Consider the following 19,834-nt stretch of genomic DNA (forward strand, 5'->3'; position numbering starts at 1 on the left):
AAATTATAAGCAAGTGGTTGTTGCGTTACGAGTTGTGTGTTGTTACGGATTCGAACGCCAGGGGGCAGAATTGCCCGGCTGAAAATCCTGCAATAACTCGGCAATAACTTAACCGCCATAAAATGTTCTAGCTTTGGGAACGAGGTTTTTTAAAATGGATCCTAATACTTGGATTTTGTAGAACCAGCCTAAATATTTTTTGCAAACACTTGAAATCAATCCAAATATAATTATAACTCAAATGTTCATGCACAATCAACGAGTGATAATTCCTTTCATATTACTTTTGAATATCAAGATGCATTCAAAAAAATAATCCACCAAGTTAAATTTATTTAAAAAAAAAAATTCGTGTACGAAGCAAGTCGTAGCATAATATACCATTATTAGCATACAGTATACCATCTTCTTAACTATATATATGCTGGAGTCCGCCGGTCCGCCCAGCAGTTGGCATTTCTCACGGGGTGCGCCGGTGCGGCCTCGACGATTGCGACCACAACGGCCAGTAGGACACAAAACCTGAGCTGGAAAATTCATGGGGAAAAACAGAATATCGGTGGCATATGGAAACAAAAAAGATGGGCAATAAGCATCAAATAAAGCGTGTTATATAAGGTTAAATGTATTTAATTGTAGTCCATCTGCGACAGTACAGACACCAAAGGAATATATATTACGAGTCATGTCGGTTGAAGACAGGTTGAAGAATGATGTCCATTCAGCCTCAGTCAAAGGCTTTTATAGCCAATTTACATTGGTGTGAGCCAAAATGAAATGGAATTGAGAAGTTTGCTGGAAAAAGTTTCTTCGTAACTGGGTGAACTGTGAAGCAAATCCATAAGTTTTCACAATCAAGAGGCCAAAGGCAGACATGGTGCGTCATTACGAAAAGGTAAACAAGGCTCTGATTCCTATAATGGGAAACTTTTTTCGACTTTTTTATGTGCATGATGCTGGAAGTATAAATCGTATAAATGTATTTCTATAGCAATAATCTCGTGGCCGCTTTCTCGGTGATGCAGAATTTCGGTGCGTGTTTCGTTGTTTGGCATCAGTTTTGAATTGCTGCTTCAACGCGACAAAGCAGAGCATCACTCACCTTCTTATCTCGTACAGGAATAATTCAATTTGACGATTAAAGAATATCAATCGATTCGTCGTTTAATTTTATATTTACAAACATTCAATCATCAAAATAGATACCTACACAAATGTTGCACCTTTGAGACGCGGAGAATCATTTAAAACTTTTGAATTTAAAGGGTTGTAGCGTTGTACAGTCGAAGGGAAAGGAAGAAACAATTAAAATTATCCGCGAAATTTTTTGCCACTTCCAAATTCCCCGAATCGTCCGCCTTCGAATCGCCCGCCTTCAAACCGCGGGATGCCCCTGTCCAAACAAAAGTACGTATCTTCCTTTTCTCCCACAAAAAAAAAAACAAACAAAAAAACAGCTGACCGTTTTCTTACCCCTATATTTATTAACTATAGGCCTGAAAATGCAAATAATAATTGAGATAGGCTAACGAGTATTGTATTAGGTATCAAAATGCAAAATGCCCAATGGGGCAGCAGAACACCTTTGTCGTAATGTAAATAAATTTGTGTTTTATTTCTTTAAATGATTTGAAAATTTAATCACAATAGCAGTTATACAGATATGATTGAAAATGTTGTACCAATTTTCTGACTGAAATGGCGAAATACAGATCATTGAATCATAGTATTTTATGGTACAAAGGAACATCAAGAATAATATAAATAACAATTAATATTTTTCTCGAGATTTAATAACCACCGCCGTAACCCCCGTATCCTTGGTTATATCCGCCGTACCCCTGATTGTATCCGCTGTATCCGTATCCTTGGTTTTCGTACCCTCCGTATCCTTGGTTACCATAGCCTCCGTATCCTTGGTTATCATAGCCTCCATGCTGTTGACCTGTTGATCACGATATCGAAACCATCATGATCCATCGTTGAACGTTTAAATCATTCATTAATAGTTTACCGTAGCCTCCACCTCCTAGGAGTCCACTGAAGAGGCCGCGTCGTTGGCGATTCTCATGGGAGGCGCCATCGACGACGATTGCGGCCACAACGGCCAGCAGGACGCAAAGACTCAGACTCTGGAATGTCATGGGGAAAATCAAAAGTTCAGCGTCATGCGACACAAATGATTCAAGAATGAAACAGACAAACAACGACTAATCTATATACAATTCCGTTATGATATTTAAGTGTTGGATATAGCTAATATTTAGCTTACCAGGGTAGTACAATTCATGTTGGTTGGTTGGTTGCAGACTTTGTCGACTGATGTCCACTCCGGTCTCAGCTAAAAGCTTTTATACTTTGCGGACCAAAGCAGCAGTGTGGTGGCGGATGACAAAATATATAACTAATCAGAGAATAACATGGTGCGGGTGCCGCAATTTGCTGCAGCGCGGGATTGCCAACGAAGACACAAAATGTAACAATGCATCGGAAGAGAAAGTTCCTTATTCTTCTACACACTGAAGTCAATCCAGTATTGACAACCAAGAACCCAAAAACAGCATTTATTACATAATCTAACGTTTGCCTGAATTACGGTAATCAGACCCCGATGACGCAATACGTATGTACACCTGAATTTCTCACTTTTTCTCAAATTTCTTTTCAGTTCAGAAACCAAACGGATTTCTCACTTGTGCAGACAATGTAAAAAGAAAACTAAATGACGTCAACTTGGGTTTGGGTTAACCAAATCAGATTGCGCCATTTATGTGCAATTTTGTTGCGTGTATAATGTCGGCAGTCGTTAAAACGAAATCAAACCATAAAAATGGACAAACGAATATTTTCCTTCTCCACCATTAACAGAAAAGGTTGGCTGTTTGTTTGTGCTCAATGAACTTCGATGAACTTATTGTTGTTATTATTGTCGAAAAAGCATTTTGGGTAATCCCACAATTGGACTCTGCGCCAAACCGCATAATCCAGTTGACTCAAGACATTCCTTCACTAAACTTACCACGCAACATGTGAAATGTAACCAAAATTCACTTGCTGTTTCGGCTTCAATGTCGCGCAGTATACGTTACATAATAGCTTACATACAGTATTATGTAGTGAACTGGCATGACATTTTATTGGCGTTCATACGAACACAGCATAGTCAAAGCTAGCCTTTATGTCTGTCGGGAAAATATACGTAGTTCATTTTGATTGCGGCAGTCCAATAATCACATTTTTTTTTGTTTTTCGTAAAAACTTTTTTCTTCAAGTTCGCAACAACATAAAACATTCTTCAATCCGAGTTACCGTATTCAATCTGAGAAATAACTTAAACCTCAATACCAGGGAAAGACGATTCATGTTGGTTGGAGATTTTCGACAAGATTGTCGATTGCTGATGTCTACTCGGTCTCAATCGAGGGTCTTTTTATAGTTCGAGTGCCAAGGCTATAACGGAACGGGCCAGCACATCGAGATACAAGGTTGATTGAAATAAAGGTATTTTCCTGGGGAGTCTTATCTCTACTAACTAGCTAATGCGCGGATTAACGGTCATTTCCAAATGTTCAAACTTGCAACTGTTGAACCAGATTAAAAAAGCGAAGCTAAACGAGGTTGGAAGAAAGTTCTATATATACGTGAGGCTCAATCGTACAGTTTCCTCTGATGGCAGCGGTAAAATGACCCTCATCGGGAAACTGGCTAGCTGCCAATCAGCTTACGCGGAACTGTTGGCCGAAGCCGACGTTTCGCAAACCAAACAAAAAAAAGGACCTAAGTAAAGGAAAACCGCGATACAGTACAATTAAAATACCCCTTCCTCCCCACCTAAAAAAACAAACAAAACAAAACAAAAAAACAATTACTCTTTTTTATGTGCTTAGTATGTCTTTATGTCTTTTGTCTTATTCTTCATCTTTCCCCTTAAATCTTTCCCTTCATCCTTTTTTTCTTCTTCATCTTTTTCGTCATCTTCTTCTTTCATAAATTGGGTCGGATATTGGTAGTTTCATCCGACAAAACTTTAAATTCGACACCCATTTGATGCACCTTCGACATATGGCAACTAGATTTCGACTGGTGCGAGAATTCGTCGACACAGTGTATGCTTAAGTACTTCGACAATTAGTTTTTAAGTTTAGGTTAAGGTAGTTAAGGTTAGGTTAGATTAGGTTAGGTCGAAGTATATACGCTATATATCTGTTGTCGAAATATTTTCGCACCATTGTGGAAATATAGTTGCTAGCTGTTGAAGGCGCGTTAAATGGGTGTCGAATTTAAGTTTTGTTGGATCAACATTGTCAATATCACGGCCCGATTTCTTTTCTTTTTGTTTTACTTTCACCTTCTTTCTCATTTCCTTATCTTCCTTATCTTCCTTCGTGTCAATGAATGGAGTGTGGATTTGAAGAATATGTACGAAGTTGTGTGTGCGTGATTTGTTTGAATGTCTGAATAAAATTTCTTAAACCAAAACTATAGCTACCATCATTTGTTTGTCTTTTTATTATTTAACATTTTTGGCAAGTAATATACTCACTCAACAGTAATATAAGGCATTTCACATTGAACATACTGTAATTAAATTCGTTTTTTACTTTGGTGTGCCTGTTATAAATTTCAGATAAACAGAATAAACGACGATTGGGTGAGGGAATTGAAATGTTCAAACGACTTTGACAAAAAACGAGGTTCAGATTATAAGTAAAAAATTATTATAAGTAATAATTAAATAAGTAAATTCCGATAAAGATAAACTCAGAAATTAATAAGCCAAATGCAACTCCCAACTTGCAAACCAACTTTCATTAACTTGTTCTTCTTCATTTTCAAATTTTTTACTCTCGTGTGATTTAGCAGACGAACCAACAGGATCCAATAGGAAATTAGGAACCCTCTATCTTTTACACAACGACCAGCCAAAAAGCGGAGGATATTAAAACAAAAATTAAATATTTCTGTAAAATAATTTATTATAAGTTTAATTGGAGGCGAAGGTTGGATAAATCACCCGGCACCACACCAATTGTGCGCAGCCAATTTATTCTGTGTTTGAAGCGAAATATTTCTAGTAAATAGTAGGAAAAAAATAAAAAATGACTAGGGCCTTCGCTAATCGCTATTATTATTTTAAATTTAGCAAACGGAAAGAATTTATTTATTTGCAATAGCCCTTTTCATCTTCTTCTGTATTATAGTGTCATCTCTGAATCCCAGATGGTATTGTAAAGTAACTCCCAAAAGCAACACTAGATAGAGCTTTTGACAATTCTCGTCGTCTGCTTATTGCTTTTTATATTGTTCTCGTGGTTTGTCTTGCACAGTTGCACATGGCCTTTTCTTCTTCGTAGTTTCAGTTTTTTGCTTGTCAAGGTGCAGTTTTTACAGATTTTATAAGTATTTTCAAATGAAAAAAAAGGGAGCAAGGATGGAGGACCATGTTGAGGACAAGAAAAAGGCCCACCGGGAACGCCGTGCTGGTACATAACTTTTCGGATTACAGTATTTGAAGATTAAAACATTTAACGATGGTAAAAATTTGTAGGGCGCAAAGCGGACAAGAAAAAAGTCAAGGATCCGCACGTTCAAGAAATGGATGCCCGTCAGCGTAACCCCAAGGCTTTTGCTATCCAGTCAGTAGCCAAGGCTCAGAAACATTTTCACAGGTAAATCGCTTGGTTCATCAAAGATCAATCAAGGCTTGCATGAAGTCTCTTTCAGAGCCGGCAATATTTTTGTTCCCTCGTTGTTAACAATTTCAATTTTTTTCAGGGCCCAAGATTTGGAAACGAAAAAGCAGCATATTCCATTAGTAGACAGGACTCCATTAGAACCCCCACCGATCATGGTAGCCATTGCTGGCCCACCCAAAGTTGGAAAAACCACTCTACTCCAAGCTCTAATAAAAAACTTTACACGACAGAATATCACATCCATGCAGGGGCCCGTAACCATCGTCACGGGTAATGCGTTATCCGTTAATTTTTTACAATATTGAATCTAAAACTTATTATTTTTCTTGAAAAATCTAGGTAAAAAACGAAGGGTGACTTTTATGGAATGCAATAACGACATCAACTCAATGATAGACATCGCGAAAGTGGCTGACCTTGTTCTGCTTTTGACTGATGCTTCGTTTGGCTTTGAAATGGAAATTTTTGAATTTCTCAACATCTGTCAGGTAAGATTTACTGAAGCATACTCCTCGTGTTCAAAATTTATGATCTCGAACGATTACCAGGTGCATGGATTCCCCCGAGTAATGGGCGTTCTGACTCATCTGGACATGTTCAAGAATAACAAACAACTGAAAAAAACTAAAAAAGTTTTGAAGCACAGATTTTGAACAGAAGTTTACCAGGGAGCAAAATTGTTTTACCTTTCTGGTCAACTCCACGGAACCTACCCTAAAAACGAGATCAAGAACCTCGGCCGCTTTATCTCGGTCATGAAATTCCTACCTCTGTTGTGGAGATCGACTCATCCTTACGTCTTGGTGGACCGATTGGAAGACATGACACCTCCCAGTCGATTACACGAGAATCCCAAATACAATCGGGACATCTGCCTTTACGGTTTCGTGCGTGGTGTCCACTTGAGAAAACACTGCCCCATCCACATCCCAGGCTGTGGTGATTTCCGCCTTAAAGATGTTTCTTTTCTTCCCGATCCTTGCCCTTTACCGGATAAATTGAAAAAACGTTCGCTTGTCGAAAAAGAGAAGCTGATCTATGCCCCCATGTCTGGGGTGGGCGGTATCATCTACGACAAGGATTCCATCTACATTGAGCTTGGCGGCAGTCACTCGCACTCCAAACAGGATGGCCCTACAAATCCTAAATCAGAGATGATCTCGTCGCTGATGAAGTTGCAAAGGACGCTGGATGTACAGATGTCTGAATCAAAAGTAGAAGGACCTACTCTGACTCAGGCGGAAATTTTGGCTGCCCGATTTTGGCTGCCCGATTCCATTAAGAAACCCGTTCGGCTGCCCAGCTGACACCAAGGCCGTCATTGAATGCTCGTCTGACTCGGACTGTTCCGGCCGGGCCAAGTGCTGCTCCAACGGATGCAGTTCCACCTACACCTCCCCCGAAGGTCCGTTTAATTGGAAATTATTTAAAGTTAATCGAATTAAATTTAATCCAATTAAATGGAATTTTTTTTAAATTAACAAAACAGAAAACAGTTCCGGCCCGTTGATGATGTCCATCTCTCTGCCCGTCTGCACCCTGAAGGGCGACTATGCCCGGGAGCAGAGCCAGGGCGAGTTCAGCTGGTGCGTAGACACGACCGGCCAGCCCATCGACGACTCCTTCACCCGCGGATCGGTCCGCTGCTCGCCTAACGGGACCGTCCTGGAGCAACGGGCCCTGGGTCCCATCTGCCCCGACCCGAGCGTCCAGCCAACCGCCTGCCGGGACGAGTGCCTCCACGTCCGCTGCCCGTTCATCCCGGACGCCATCTGCGTGGCCGATCCTTGCGACGACTGCAAGGTGGCCTTCATCGACGAACAGGGCCAGCGGCTTGAGTGCACCGATCGCTGCAGCTAGCCGGCCGAGACGGGCCTTTGTTGGGCCCTTTTCCCCCGCTACTTTTACAACGTTTCTTCCCGATCCTGCGAGGAATTCATTTCCGGCGGATGCGAAGGCAACGAAAATAATTTCGAATCCGTCCAGGAGTGCAGCCAACACTGCGAGAAACCAGGTAGAAAATTCAATTGACTTTAATTCATTTAACTTAATTCACAAATTTTTTTGTTTCATTAAAAAATTTTGTTTTATTATTTTTAATAGTGAACGTGTGTGAATTGCCCAAGGAGCCGGGCATGTGCCGGGCGAATTTCCCTCGCTGGGCTTATAATCCGGAGACTCAGCTGTGCGAGAAATTCTCGTTCGGCGGATGCGGAGGCAACGCCAACAACTTTCACAGTTACCAGCAGTGCGCCAGCCGCTGCCCGGACTTGGTCCTCTGCCCGCAGCAGTCGCCGATGCTGGGCGAGATCAAGTCGTGCAGCCGTAACGAGGCCTGCGCCGGACAGACGTGCGCCAACCATCCGGAAGCTGCTTGCTCCGTCGATCCCTGCACCTGTCAGGCCGTCTTTGTCGGCGCAGACGGACAGGCCGTCAAGTGCCTGGCTCAAGTCGAGCCGGCCGTCCTCCAAGCCGAGCCCCGCCACGCCTTCCACGACGTCCAGCCGGAAGTCAAAGAGTCGACGACAACAACAACCACGACAACAACTACCACCACCAGCCCAACAACCACCACAACAACAACGACGGAAGCCCCAACAACAACGACGACAACTACAAAAACAGTGGGTCTATCTCCTGCCCAGCAGCGCGGTAAATCGCTGGCCCATCCGCACTACACCCGGTGCCAGAAGATGCGGCAGACGCAACTGAAGGAAGGCGGTGGCGGCCAGAGCGGCGAATTGATTCCGGAATGCGACCACCTGGGCCGGTTCCAGCCGATCCAGTGCCTGCCGGCCAAGTCCAACAGCGGCCAAGTCAGCTGCTGGTGCGTCGACGAAGCCGGAAATCAGGTGGCCAACACCACCCAGTTCCTCCCCGGAGACATGCCGTAAGTGTCCAGCAACAACAACCAAATTATGACGAAATTTTTAAAAAATTTGGTCCGTCCGATCAGGTCTGGTGCCAGTGATGGTCGTGGCGATGACCCTGGGATTCCCGGCCATGGACCACGCCCAGGAGCAAATGGAGAAGGAAGTGCGTCAGCAGGTGGGCGAGATCCTCAACGGCCTGTCGGCCCGCACCATGGAGTCGACCCTCCAGGTCAAATCCCGGCAGGACGGAACGGTCCTGACCTTCACGCTGGTCGGCGACAACAAGATCGACGTCGCCTCCCACCTCGAGGATATGGTACCATCTTTTCTAATTCATTTCAAAATGATTTGATTAATATGATTGGCAATAATCATTTGGGTGACAGGTGAAATCGGGCCACTTTGCGCTGGAAATGGACGGGCACACGATGCCCTCCGACAGCATGTCGTCGAAATTCTACCACAAACTCGACTCGACTCATCTCAGAGTGGCCGCCACTAAAGAGGAGAGCAGCGACCTGCTGTACCGCAGCCTGGAAACGCGGGAAATTCTGGCCTAGGCCCTGGACATCGAGGCCCCTTACCTGGCCATTATTGTCGTTTTGTCGGTGCTGGCCAGCATTCTGGTTTGCGGGTTCATCATCGGACTGGTCCTCCATCGCCGCCGCACCACCGGCGCCTACCCGAAAGATTCCAGCTCGACGCTGGCCTCGCCGCCCAAGCCCAGCAAAGGCGGCTCCGACAAGTCGGACGTCGTGCCCAGGGGTTTCCCGCGCGTCGGAATCAATCCGTCCGACGTCGTCCAGATGCCCCAGCTCTCGCCCACCGTGCCCAGGAGCAAACGACAGACCCGCAACGCCGAGGCTTGGTGAAACAATTCAATTTAATAAACCCCCGCGAAATTCAAAAAATTGAATTTTATTTTTCAAAAAAGACTCGGAAGAAAGTCGAGCTATGCTCGAGTGTGAAAAAACACCACCAGATATAAATTTTTGTGTACTAATCTTTGAATAAAAAAACAAAACAATGTAAATAACTTTGATATCCCAATGATATAAAATACGAAACAAAACAAAAAAAGAAAATGAAAATTCTAACAAACGCAAACGATTGGAGACTTATTATTTTTGATACTTTTTATTTCTGATTTATGTTTCTTCTTTAAAAAGTGATTTGTCTTTTTATTCCCGGAGCGAATTCCGTTTTTCCCCCTTTGTGTGTGGGTGTGATTGTATAGGGCATTATACCTATTGATGACCTATATAACAATTTTAGGCTGGTCTCTATTTATATATATACAAGGGATTGAAAATCTGAATTTCCTCCGGCTGCTGTCCATCTCTTTTTTTGTCTGTTTTTATTTTGTAACGAAAGAGAGAGACGTCTTATACAACTACATGCGGTGATGCATTCAAAAATTCAGCATGAAACAATACATGTGAAATAGATAATAACCTAAGAATTAATTGGCACCTCGACCGATGGGCGCACCTTTTTTCATGAGATACATGCAGACACGTTTTCTTGATCGAATATTCAAACTCAGAATAGAGAATTAGCTTGTGACAAGAAGGCGAGACAAATATATTGAACCGAAATACAAATTCAAAGAATATTGTCTCATCAAATAGCATAAAAATCCACTTGGTTTCTTTGGAGAAAAGAAGAAAGAGTTTAGATGCGCATTGGTTCTTAGATGTTTAGTCTTATTACAGGAGCAGTTGTATGGAGTGCACAAGGTCAGTCTTATTAACGTCAAAAACAGCATTTTTTTTCAGAAAATGGATATGTACAATGTTCAGGAGAAAAGTTCTGGACGCCAAAACATCTGATGTCTCATGGGCTAATGTGTAGACAAGTGCGATCACTCTTTTCAATTATTTTTTCTAACTTCTGTAGCAATATTCAAAAGAATGACAAGATCATTTAGCAGTCGCACACATGAAACGATGTAAAACAAAACAACAAATGTTACCTTTTCTTGTCCTTTTTCTCGCTTTCACCGTTGGCTTTAACAAATTTTCTAAGTTCATTGAATTGGTCGGTTGGTAAATTGAAAAAGTTATTCTCGACAATGTAGGCAGGCGGCCTATTATCGCCAATAAGTTTATTGTCATAGTCTGATGAGCTTTTCTCCACGGCGGAGTTGAAACCATCATCTCCTTCAACCCTTTGGTCAGCCAAATCAGCCAAATCAATGTTTTTGACAAGCCTTTCTCCTTTTTGATGCTGAAAAATAAAATCGAACCACAAATTGAACTCGACAATGTACACGTGAAAGGCAAGATATCAAAAATTGACTTACTTGATTTCTGATAAATTTCAGAAAGTCACCGAATTGGTCGGCTGATAAATCGAAAAAGTTATCCTCGACAATAAAGGGCCTATTATCGCCAACTTTATTGTCATAGTCTGATAAGATTTTCTCCATCGCGGAATTGGCACCAGCAGGCAAAAAAGGATGCGGGAACCAATTCAAAGGAGCTCCGTCAACTCCCAGCGACAAAAATAAACAGCAGATGACCAAAACCGAAATCCTATCATTTGTTAACATGAAATTATCAATAAAATTCTTTGCCTTGTACTAAATAAACACAATAAAGTAACAAAAAACCTCACCTAATGAGAATCATGTTGCAGACTGTATGATGTGCTGCTGATATGTTATAAGTAAAACGTTGTGGTAGTGTTGACTGATGAGTAGTGACTACAGCAGAGTTTCGCTGCTCCTTTTATCCTAGCCAAACTCCCAGTAACTGGATGTACCCATCATCATCAGAGGGGGCGGGTCCCTTGGAGTTCTTAATCTATAGGCTTTAAAAAGTGCATTTAGCCTATAGTTGGCTAATATGCTTTTATTTTAACTATTGATGGCCTTCATCATAGCTACAGCTTTTGGGCACCTTTTCTCGGAAACAATTTATCTATCCTATGATAGCTCTCAATTATAATAGTGCTGGCATTCATTAATAATCCCTTTGGCCGTGACTTTGGAAGAACGGTATTTTAAAAATGATTGTTGATTAACGCTTTATAATCATCCATTGGCGAGAAATGAATTTTCAATTTGATTCATAAAACCTTGTCACATTTCTCCGGGATTTCTCATTTCACACCTGCGTTAGCGAAGCATTTTCTAGATGAGGTAGTTTATATTATTACAATTCCTTCGATTCGAAATGTAGTCGGTCAATTATAACTTGAACCTTTAGCGTGAGATCATGCTTGTTGATAAGATCCAAAATTTGGACGACGCGCTCTCCAACTGCGCTTTCCAATTGGTTGTTGCTGCACGAGTGAATCCTCCATGGGCGTTGTCCATGCGCGTGTCGTAGACGATTTTCAGGAGGTTAGGAACGTCCAAATTTCGGAAAATGGCAATGCAATTTGGATTCACATCTTTTCCAAATTCCAGCAGAAACCGAATGATGCCTCAAGTGAAAACAACCCAAAAGCCCAGCACGGTGGATCTACAACCCACTCAAAAAACGGAGAAAAATGGGAAGAATCCTGCCCCGGACGATTCTAAAAACACCCCCCGCACCATCATCAGTGGCCCAGTAAAGACGGAAGAAGAACTCGTCGTAGTTTCCAGTCCAATTAAGGAAAAATCTCTCCCTGGCAACAGACTTTTACTCACCAATATCCAAGGTGGCGATTATGGGCGGATTGTTGGTAGCGGGGGATCAAACATCTATCGCATTGAAACAGAATACGAAATCGTCGTGAGTACAAGAGGATCAGTCGACGGCACCTATTCACTGATGATATCCGGAAATAATGAGGAGATGCGAAAAGCGGCCGCCGACGACATCATACGTGGATTAGCGGTCGTTACAAATTGTTCAAACTTGCAACTGTTGAAAAGGATTAAAAACTTCAGGCTATACGAGGTTGGAAAAAAGTTTCCCGATAGGGATTTATCGGCAAACGACCCTGTCTCCTCCCACCCACCACCCCACCCCACCCGACCCCACTCTACCCACCTCCTACTCCGACTGTGGGACGACGTCTCTTTCTTCTACGGCTCGATAGCTGTTTTCGGGGTTTTTTACTCGATTTCTCTCTGGGAGGTGGCGCTGTTCCTCTCGGAGAGATAGGGAAACTATTTTCGTTTGGGGGGTTCCATTGTTCTTTTATGCGATTTGTGGGGGTTTTCGTCACGGTATTCAAATTGCGACCATCTTGTAGAGGGGATGCTTTTACATTGCAACGTCGTGATCCCGCTTTGATTGAGATAAAGGGGTTGGTGTGATTTAAATGTAAAAAAGAATCGCTTATTTTTAGTTAGTTTTTCTCCCGACAGGTGGTTCTGACGCCAATCCATAATTCAAGGCCGACGAACTTCAACGCGGCCTTGGATTGGAATTCAAAAACAAAACAAGGCTGGCTGCTATTCAAAAACAAAACAAGGCTGGCTGCTAATCAATCAACTGAATCAAGGCAAGTTTAAAGAAAAATGTATAGTCAAATTTTAAATAATGTAGGCTTATAATCCTTTGATTGTAAATTATTTTCCCTACTACGTAAAGCTGGTACAATAGCAGTACGGTTTTTTATATACCGAAAAGCATTCAGTCATCATGGAGTCCAGGTATAATTAAATTCTGTTGGTCTCTTATTGAAATAAATTGTCCTTACTTAACGGATTCAAATTTGGAAATATTAAAGGATGATTTACGATGTGATGGTAGAACAATGCTGGATTATCACCCTATAATTCTTGAAACTACATTAGTTTCCAATGCCAGTGGATCGGCAAGGCTGAGACTTGCAAACTCATCAACATCTGGAAAATGAAATTTGCAAATTCCTACAAAGATCCTATGCTTCAGGTGATACAATTAATTTATCTCAACTTTCTTTATTGACACGACAGCAATGTTGGGTCATGTATTTTGACATATTGACATAGCTGATGTGATATTACTACCGATCAACAATTTATCATAACATATTTTAATGGCATTAAAATAGATTCTTGAATGTGGAGTGAACCCTTATGATGCACTGTCATTGGCTGAGAAATCGGCTCTTTATGCAACCCAAATTCCATTAAAATAGCAACCATGGACGGATATCAACATGAACTGGAGCTCTCAGATGATCCTTATGATACCAAGAGACTAAACACAGAGAACATTCCTAGTGTACTGACTTTGATGAAGGTTTGTAGGTTAAAACATTAAATTTGAAATAAATAGTCTAATACTAAGTTTTCAGGAGGTGGTGTCCTGGTGGCACGTTGCGAACATGACGCTGTCACCGTTGGATCGGCTGGTGATAACCAATTTATCAACATCAAAGCTCTTAATGAATGGGACTCAAGGGTATGCATATTTACTGTTCGTAATGAAACTGTGTATTTAAAATGATTTTGTACTTCAAGTTGTCTGGTGAAGTCGAATGGCGCCAGAAACTGGACACTCAGCGAGGTGCTGTTCAGGCCAACGAGCTGAATAATGCATGCAAGCTAGCAAAATGGACTGTGCAAGCTCTGCTCGCCAACTCTGATTGGATTAAATTCGGGTATGTGGAGGCTCCTGTTGTCCTTTGAACATTATTGTAACTAATATTGTTTGCTTCAGATATGTTTCCCGTATACACATACGAGATACATCGCGTCGTGTAATCCTTGGAACACAGCAGTTCCACCCGTCAGATTTCGCATCACAAATCAACCTTAACATCGACAATGCTTGGGGCATTCTCCGTTGGATTAATGATTTGTGTATGAAGGAAGAGGATGGCAAATATTTGTTGGTGAACGATCCTAACAAGCCCGTCATCCGCCTTTACAAGGTGCCCGATAACACGTTTGAGAGCGACGATGAAGCATTTTTCGGAGAAGGTTTGAAACCAATCAATATCGTAACGTGCGTGTGTAACTGCTGGCTTGCTTTTTTTGCTTGGGTGTTGGCCTCTCTTTTTTTTTACTAGCAAAGATTAAATAAACACGTCCAAGCAGTTAATCAAATTTCCCTGCATTTGTACGCCGTGTTACGTTTTGCTTGAATTCGTAGCTCGAGCTTTGTATTTATGTATAATATCTAACCACTAGTGGAAGTGCTTGGCTTCTTGGGGGAAAAAAACCTAATTAGATATGCGACATGACTTAAGGTAGTTTTAAAAAAGGCGCTATTAAACGCATGATTTCATAACGTCAACTACGAAATGGTAAATAACAATGTATTCATTTTCTACACATGAATAGAAGACGAGTAACGGCTGATACAAACAAAAGAACAGCTCTTCCACCAATTCCCCAATCTACAACAATACTACGTTTGTAATGATCGTTACATGGAATAAAGCACTTATGAAGCTTCCAGTTTACTTATACAGCGTTACTTTGATTGATTTCATCAAAAACATACCCTTATTTGTCTTGAGCGAGATTGATGTCTTCAGGTGTGTTACTGCAGTGAACAACAATTATGATGTTCGTTTCAGTCATCGGGTAAGCAAGCCAACGAATATCTTGACCGATCCCGTGAACTTCCTTTTCAGTAGATTCAGCAAATCTTTTCACAATTGAATTAGGGGTAGCACCTGATATGGGCTCGACTTTAAGCATAACCATATTCGTCTCTACGATATCTCGATCAACTTCCACAACGCTTTTTCAAACCTCTTGCGCAGTAACAGCCAATTGTTTGGTGAAAATATGATCTTGAGCTACCCTGGTAGGTCCCTTTGTAAGTGACAAAATTCCGGCTGCGGCCAAAATACCCGCCTGCCGCATTCCTCCTCCAAGTGCTTTTCGACAACGATGAGCCTGAGTATGAGTGTTATTGAATACCTCCAGTTCATGTTGATATCCGTCCATGGTTGATATTTTAATAGATGGAATTTGTGTTGCATAAAGGGCCAATTTCTCAGCCAATGACACTGCATCATAAGGGTTCTCTCCACATTCATGATCTATTTTAATGCCATTAAAATGATTTTACCTTTGACAATGCAGCGTAAGGAAATCGATCAAAGTTTCCCGATAGGGATTTATCGGCAAACGACCCTGTCCTCCCACCCCCCACCCCACCCCACCCGACCCCACTCTACCCACCTCCTACTCCGACTGTGCGACGACGTCTCTTTCTTCTACGGCTCGATAGCTGTTTTCGGAGTTTTTTACTCGATTTCTCTCTGGGAGGTGGCGCTGTTCCTCTCGGAGAGATAGGGAAACGATTTTCGTCTGGGGGGTTCCATTAATGTTTTATACGATTTGCGGGGGTTTTCGTGACGGTATGCAAATCGCGACCGTCTTGTAGAGGAGATGTTATTACAAGGAGCCGTCGTAGTCCCGCTTGGATTAAAGGATAGGGGTCGGCGTGAGATAAATCGAAGAAAGAATGACTTTTTTAAAGTTATTTTTTCTTCCGTCAGGTGGTTCTGACGCCAATCCATAATTCAAGGCCGACGAACTCCAACGCGGCCATGGATTAAACTATAGGTGAATCATAACAATACCAGCTAACCTTGGATTGGAATTCAAAAACACAAAACAAGGCTGGCTGCTAATCAATCAGGGCAAGGTTAAAGAAAAATGTAGGCAAATTTTAAAGAATGTAGTATATAATCCTTTGATTGTAAATTATTTTCCCTACTACGTAAAGCTGGTACAATAGCAGTACGGTTTTTTATATACCGAAAAGCATTCATTCATCATGGAGTCCAGGTATAATTAAATTATGTTGGTCTCTTATTGAAATAAAATTGTCCTTACTTAACGAAATTCAACTTTGGATATATCAAAGGATGATTTACGATGTGATGGTAGAACATTGCTGGATTATCACCCTATAATTCTTGAAACTACATTAGTTTCCAATGCCAGTGAATCGGCAAGGCTGAGACTTGCAAACTCATCAACATCTGGAAAATGAAATTTGCAAATTCCTACGAAGATCCTATGCTTCAGGTGATACAATTGATTTATCTCAACTTTCTTTATTGACACGACAGCAACATTGGGTCTTGTATGTTGACATATTGATATAGCTGATGTGATATTTCCACCAGTCCTGATGTATCAACACTGGTGCAGAGTCTACGACAAGCCATGGCCCTTGAAGCTAAATTCCAACCAAAGCTTCAACTTCTGTCAACACTCAACAGCCAGCAATACAGGAGTAAGTATTCTGTAATGCTTCTTCTATTGAGAATACAAACTAATTTGTAATTTGTTGTCTGTGTTTTAGGAAAGCGGTGAAATTATGTGTGCAATGAGGGATAGAGCTGCTCATGTTCTTCGCTGCATGAAAGTCTGGTATGATCTTCCTTATGCAGTTCTTCTGGATGCTCTCAACATGATGGACTGGTTCATGAGCCGCATGAAAGCACTCCTAAACACCTCTCATGCATAGCAATCAGCTCCTTCCATCTAGCAGCTTGCCAATGGATGGAGACGATTAAACAGAACAACGTTGAGGTATCTTCCATTCAGAGTCCATTGTAGGTATGTTGACAGTTTTAATTGGCTAGTATTCAGGTTGTCTAATAAATTTTAATTAATAGATTGTTCCTGAACCTCAATATCTGGTAACGATATCTTAATGTAAATGTACCGCCGGAGACATCAACCGGATGGAAAAAATTGTCGAAGCCAAGTTAGCTTGTCTACCCCAAGAAGAACCGGTCACGACCTTAACATTCCTCAACCTGTATCACTCACTTCTCTCGACGACTTTACCTGCCACTCTTCAGCAAGACCTTCTTATTCTTTCATGCAAGCAGGAGACCATTTGCTGTGACGCAAAATAATGCTGCCTTTCCCTCATCTCTTTTGGCTTTCGTCCTACTGTTTGTCGAAATGAAGTGTCACCAGCCGGCCATCGAGGTTATTATCAGAGACGTTTTACTAGAACTTCAGCGACTTGTTCAGGTATTTAGTGGTTGTGCTTGTTTGTTGATTGCAATTTTGTAAGCTGATATTTTACCTCTAGGTCAAAGATGACTAGTTGAAGGAGTGTATAAGAATGGCCACTTCGGCAATGGCACCTTACGATGGCTATGCCCAAAGCAATCCGTCTCATCGTCAACGACTTACCTGGAAGTTGTCCTTTTTCTACTATTTCTTTGCCTTCTAAACCATTTATAATAAGTTTTGCCTTTAGTAAAGCAAAATGCCTAGCTTTTTCTAGTCCTATACCACTTACTTGTTGAGCCTGTGTAAATTCGGGTCTCAGTGATATATGATTACCACTCTTAACAAGAAAACTAGATATTTCTTTAGTCACTACATCAGAAGTTTCTCCAAGTGTGAGGTCGAAAATTTTAGTCAAAATTCCCTTCATAGATAAGAGAAATAGAGCCGTAATTTCATCCTATAAACGTTCAATTAATCTATCAAAAATCTTATCTTGTTTAGGGTGGTTATTAACCTTATATGTTATTTATATAAATTTAAATACTATAAATAATGGTTCGAAATTAACTGAAAAAAGCAACAAGACTTCTGTAATTTTACGTAATTTCGATGTTACGTCATGACGTCATACGTCGAGTATAACCACCCGAATCAGTAAGTATCGGCTTTGACCTATTCATGAACTTATATAGCCCACAATTATAAAAGCAAAATCTCCTGTCCTATTTACAAGAAATGCTTGAATTGCCGCTTTATTTGCCGTTTCTTTTTTATACCAAAAGCACTTTAATTCAGACAAGGGGCGATGGTAAAGAAATTATATAGTCAACCTAGGTTACGAAGAGATAAGTAAAGGTGAACTCTTGGAAGATTTATATAATCGCTTAAATGTTATTTCTCTAAAAGTTCCATCTTTAAGAATATCATAGCTGATGTCTTACAACTGTCAATTTTCCTAACAGCAGTAATCATTTTAATACCAGAAAAGCTGCAGCATTTTCATTTTGGTGTTGGAACTACTAGGAAATGGTTTCCAATCTGAAAGTGAAAACTTAGTATTAGACTATTTATTTCAAATTTAAAGTTTTAACCTACAAAACCTTCATCAAAGTCAGTACACAAGGAATGTTCTCTGTGTTTAGTCTCTTGGTATCATAAAGATCATCTGAGAGCTCCACATCAGGTTGATATCCGTCCATGGTTGCTATTTTAATAGATGGAATTTGTGTTGCAAAAAAAGAGCCGATTTCTCAGCCAATGACACTGCATCATAAGAGTTCCCTCCACATTCAAGAATCTATTTTAATGCCATTAAAATGTTTCATGAGAATTTGTTGATTGGTGGAAATATCACATCAGCTATACCAATATGTCAACATACAAGACCCAACATTGCTGTCGTGTCAATAAAGAAAGTTGTCACACCCCATACTTTCGAGTCAAACTCGCGCGTAGGTTTTTAATTTTTTGGGCGGATTCATTTCGGTTAGCAATTTTTTTTTCACGTTCCTATTGTTATGAGGCTTTTTTTTATCCCTACAAAACGATTAATCGAACAAAAACATCGAACCCAAAGCTAAAAAGACACAAACTCCGCAAAAAAAACCCTATCGGGAAACTCGCGCGCGAAGCAAGGGATCGGCATACTACGTAAGGATCAATCGTACGTTTGCCTCTGACGGCATCAGCGGTAAGACGACCCTCATCGGGAGACTGGCTAGCTACCAATCGGCTTACGTGGAATTGTTGGCCGAAATCGACGTTTCGCAAACCAAACAAAAAAAAAAGGACCTAAGTAAAGGAAAACCTCGATACAATTAAAATGCCCCTTCCCCCCCTCCCCACCCAAAAAAAAAAAAAAAAAAACAAAAAAACAATTACTCTTTTTTATGTGCTTATTATGTCTTTATGTCTTTTGTCTTATTCTTCATCTTTCCCCTTAAATCTTTCCCTTCATCCTTTTTTCTTCTTCATCTTTTTCGTCATCTTCTTCTTTCATAAATTGGGTCGGATATTGGTAGTTTCATCCGACAAAACTTTAAATTCGACACCCATTTGAAACTGGGACAGACGCTAGGGGTTCTACGCAGGATGCTCGTAAGAACCACCTAGCGGCTGTCCGAGTTTCCGTGCAGGATACTGTACCTTCGACATATGGCAACTATATTTCGACTGGTGCGAGAATACGTCGACACAGTGTATATGCTTAACTACTTCGACAATTAGTTTTTAAGTTTAGGTTAAGGTAGTTAAGGTTAGGTTAGATTAGGTTAGGTCGAACTATATACGCTATATATCAGTTGTCGAAATATTTTCGCACCATTGTGGAAATATAGTTGAGCTAGCTGTTGAAGGCGCGTTAAATGGGTGTCGAATTTAAGTTTTGTTGGATCAAC

General features: G+C 41.1%; 3 protein-coding genes, 3 long non-coding RNA genes and 1 pseudogene across 8 annotated transcripts; 4 read left to right on the forward strand and 3 right to left on the reverse strand.

Moving 5' to 3' along the window:
* Positions 1-1,591: 1,591 nt before the first annotated feature.
* Positions 1,592-2,354, reverse strand: LOC124312519 (keratin-associated protein 19-2-like). Its single transcript, XM_046777052.1, has 3 exons — positions 2,273-2,354; positions 2,015-2,132; positions 1,592-1,945 (listed from the first exon to the last, which is right to left on the reverse strand). Exons 1-3 carry the CDS (start codon positions 2,288-2,290, stop codon positions 1,791-1,793), a joined length of 291 nt encoding a protein of 96 aa, XP_046633008.1. The 5' UTR covers positions 2,291-2,354; the 3' UTR covers positions 1,592-1,790.
* A 2,882-nt stretch (positions 2,355-5,236) lies between these two features.
* On the forward strand, positions 5,237-7,101 carry LOC124312389 (ribosome biogenesis protein BMS1 homolog). The gene is given in 5 exon segments (XM_046776895.1): positions 5,237-5,483; positions 5,549-5,669; positions 5,776-5,966; positions 6,036-6,184; positions 6,245-7,101. Coding segments are annotated over 5 exon segments (1,293 nt in total). The 5' UTR covers positions 5,237-5,410; the 3' UTR covers positions 7,004-7,101.
* Positions 7,102-7,319: 218 nt separating this feature from the next.
* LOC124312406 lies at positions 7,320-10,023 on the forward strand. Its single transcript, XM_046776913.1, has 4 exons — positions 7,320-7,710; positions 7,800-8,586; positions 8,653-8,885; positions 8,956-10,023. Exons 2-4 carry the CDS (start codon positions 7,832-7,834, stop codon positions 9,069-9,071), a joined length of 1,104 nt encoding a protein of 367 aa, XP_046632869.1. The 5' UTR covers positions 7,320-7,710; positions 7,800-7,831; the 3' UTR covers positions 9,072-10,023.
* On the reverse strand, positions 9,922-10,786 carry LOC124312582. Its single transcript, XR_006910576.1, has 2 exons — positions 10,545-10,786; positions 9,922-10,462 (listed from the first exon to the last, which is right to left on the reverse strand). It is a non-coding gene; the product is annotated as an uncharacterized LOC124312582 (long non-coding RNA).
* Positions 10,787-11,943: 1,157 nt separating this feature from the next.
* On the forward strand, positions 11,944-14,905 carry LOC124310775 (annotated as a pseudogene).
* Positions 14,906-15,934: 1,029 nt separating this feature from the next.
* On the forward strand, positions 15,935-17,684 carry LOC124312526. Of its 3 annotated transcripts, none has more exons than XR_006910511.1 (6): positions 15,935-16,247; positions 16,327-16,490; positions 16,571-16,701; positions 16,771-17,027; positions 17,087-17,453; positions 17,515-17,684. It is a non-coding gene; the product is annotated as an uncharacterized LOC124312526 (long non-coding RNA). The 3 variants fall into 3 exon arrangements; XR_006910512.1 differs by having other exon boundaries at positions 16,771-17,023; XR_006910513.1 differs by having other exon boundaries at positions 16,592-16,701.
* Positions 17,685-18,172: 488 nt separating this feature from the next.
* LOC124312533 lies at positions 18,173-19,078 on the reverse strand. Its single transcript, XR_006910523.1, has 3 exons — positions 18,804-19,078; positions 18,539-18,735; positions 18,173-18,476 (listed from the first exon to the last, which is right to left on the reverse strand). It is a non-coding gene; the product is annotated as an uncharacterized LOC124312533 (long non-coding RNA).
* Positions 19,079-19,834: the final 756 nt, after the last annotated feature.

This window comes from Daphnia pulicaria, chromosome 8 (assembly GCF_021234035.1).
Source record: "Daphnia pulicaria isolate SC F1-1A chromosome 8, SC_F0-13Bv2, whole genome shotgun sequence".
NCBI classification, from domain to species: Eukaryota; Metazoa; Arthropoda; class Branchiopoda; order Diplostraca; family Daphniidae; genus Daphnia; species Daphnia pulicaria.

Bases quoted from the DNA above. Each gene is read 5' to 3' on its own strand.
- LOC124312519 (XM_046777052.1), bottom strand. The intron at 1,946-2,014 runs GTAAACTATTAA...CGTGATCAACAG, and splicing joins CCTAGGAGGTGGAGGCTACG to GTCAACAGCATGGAGGCTAT.
- LOC124312406 (XM_046776913.1), top strand. From the start codon at position 7,832: ATGTGCCGGGCGAATTTCCCTCGCTGGGCTTATAATCCGGAGACTCAG. The intron at 8,587-8,652 runs GTAAGTGTCCAG...CCGTCCGATCAG, and splicing joins TTCCTCCCCGGAGACATGCC to GTCTGGTGCCAGTGATGGTC. The intron at 8,886-8,955 runs GTACCATCTTTT...TTTGGGTGACAG, and splicing joins CCTCCCACCTCGAGGATATG to GTGAAATCGGGCCACTTTGC.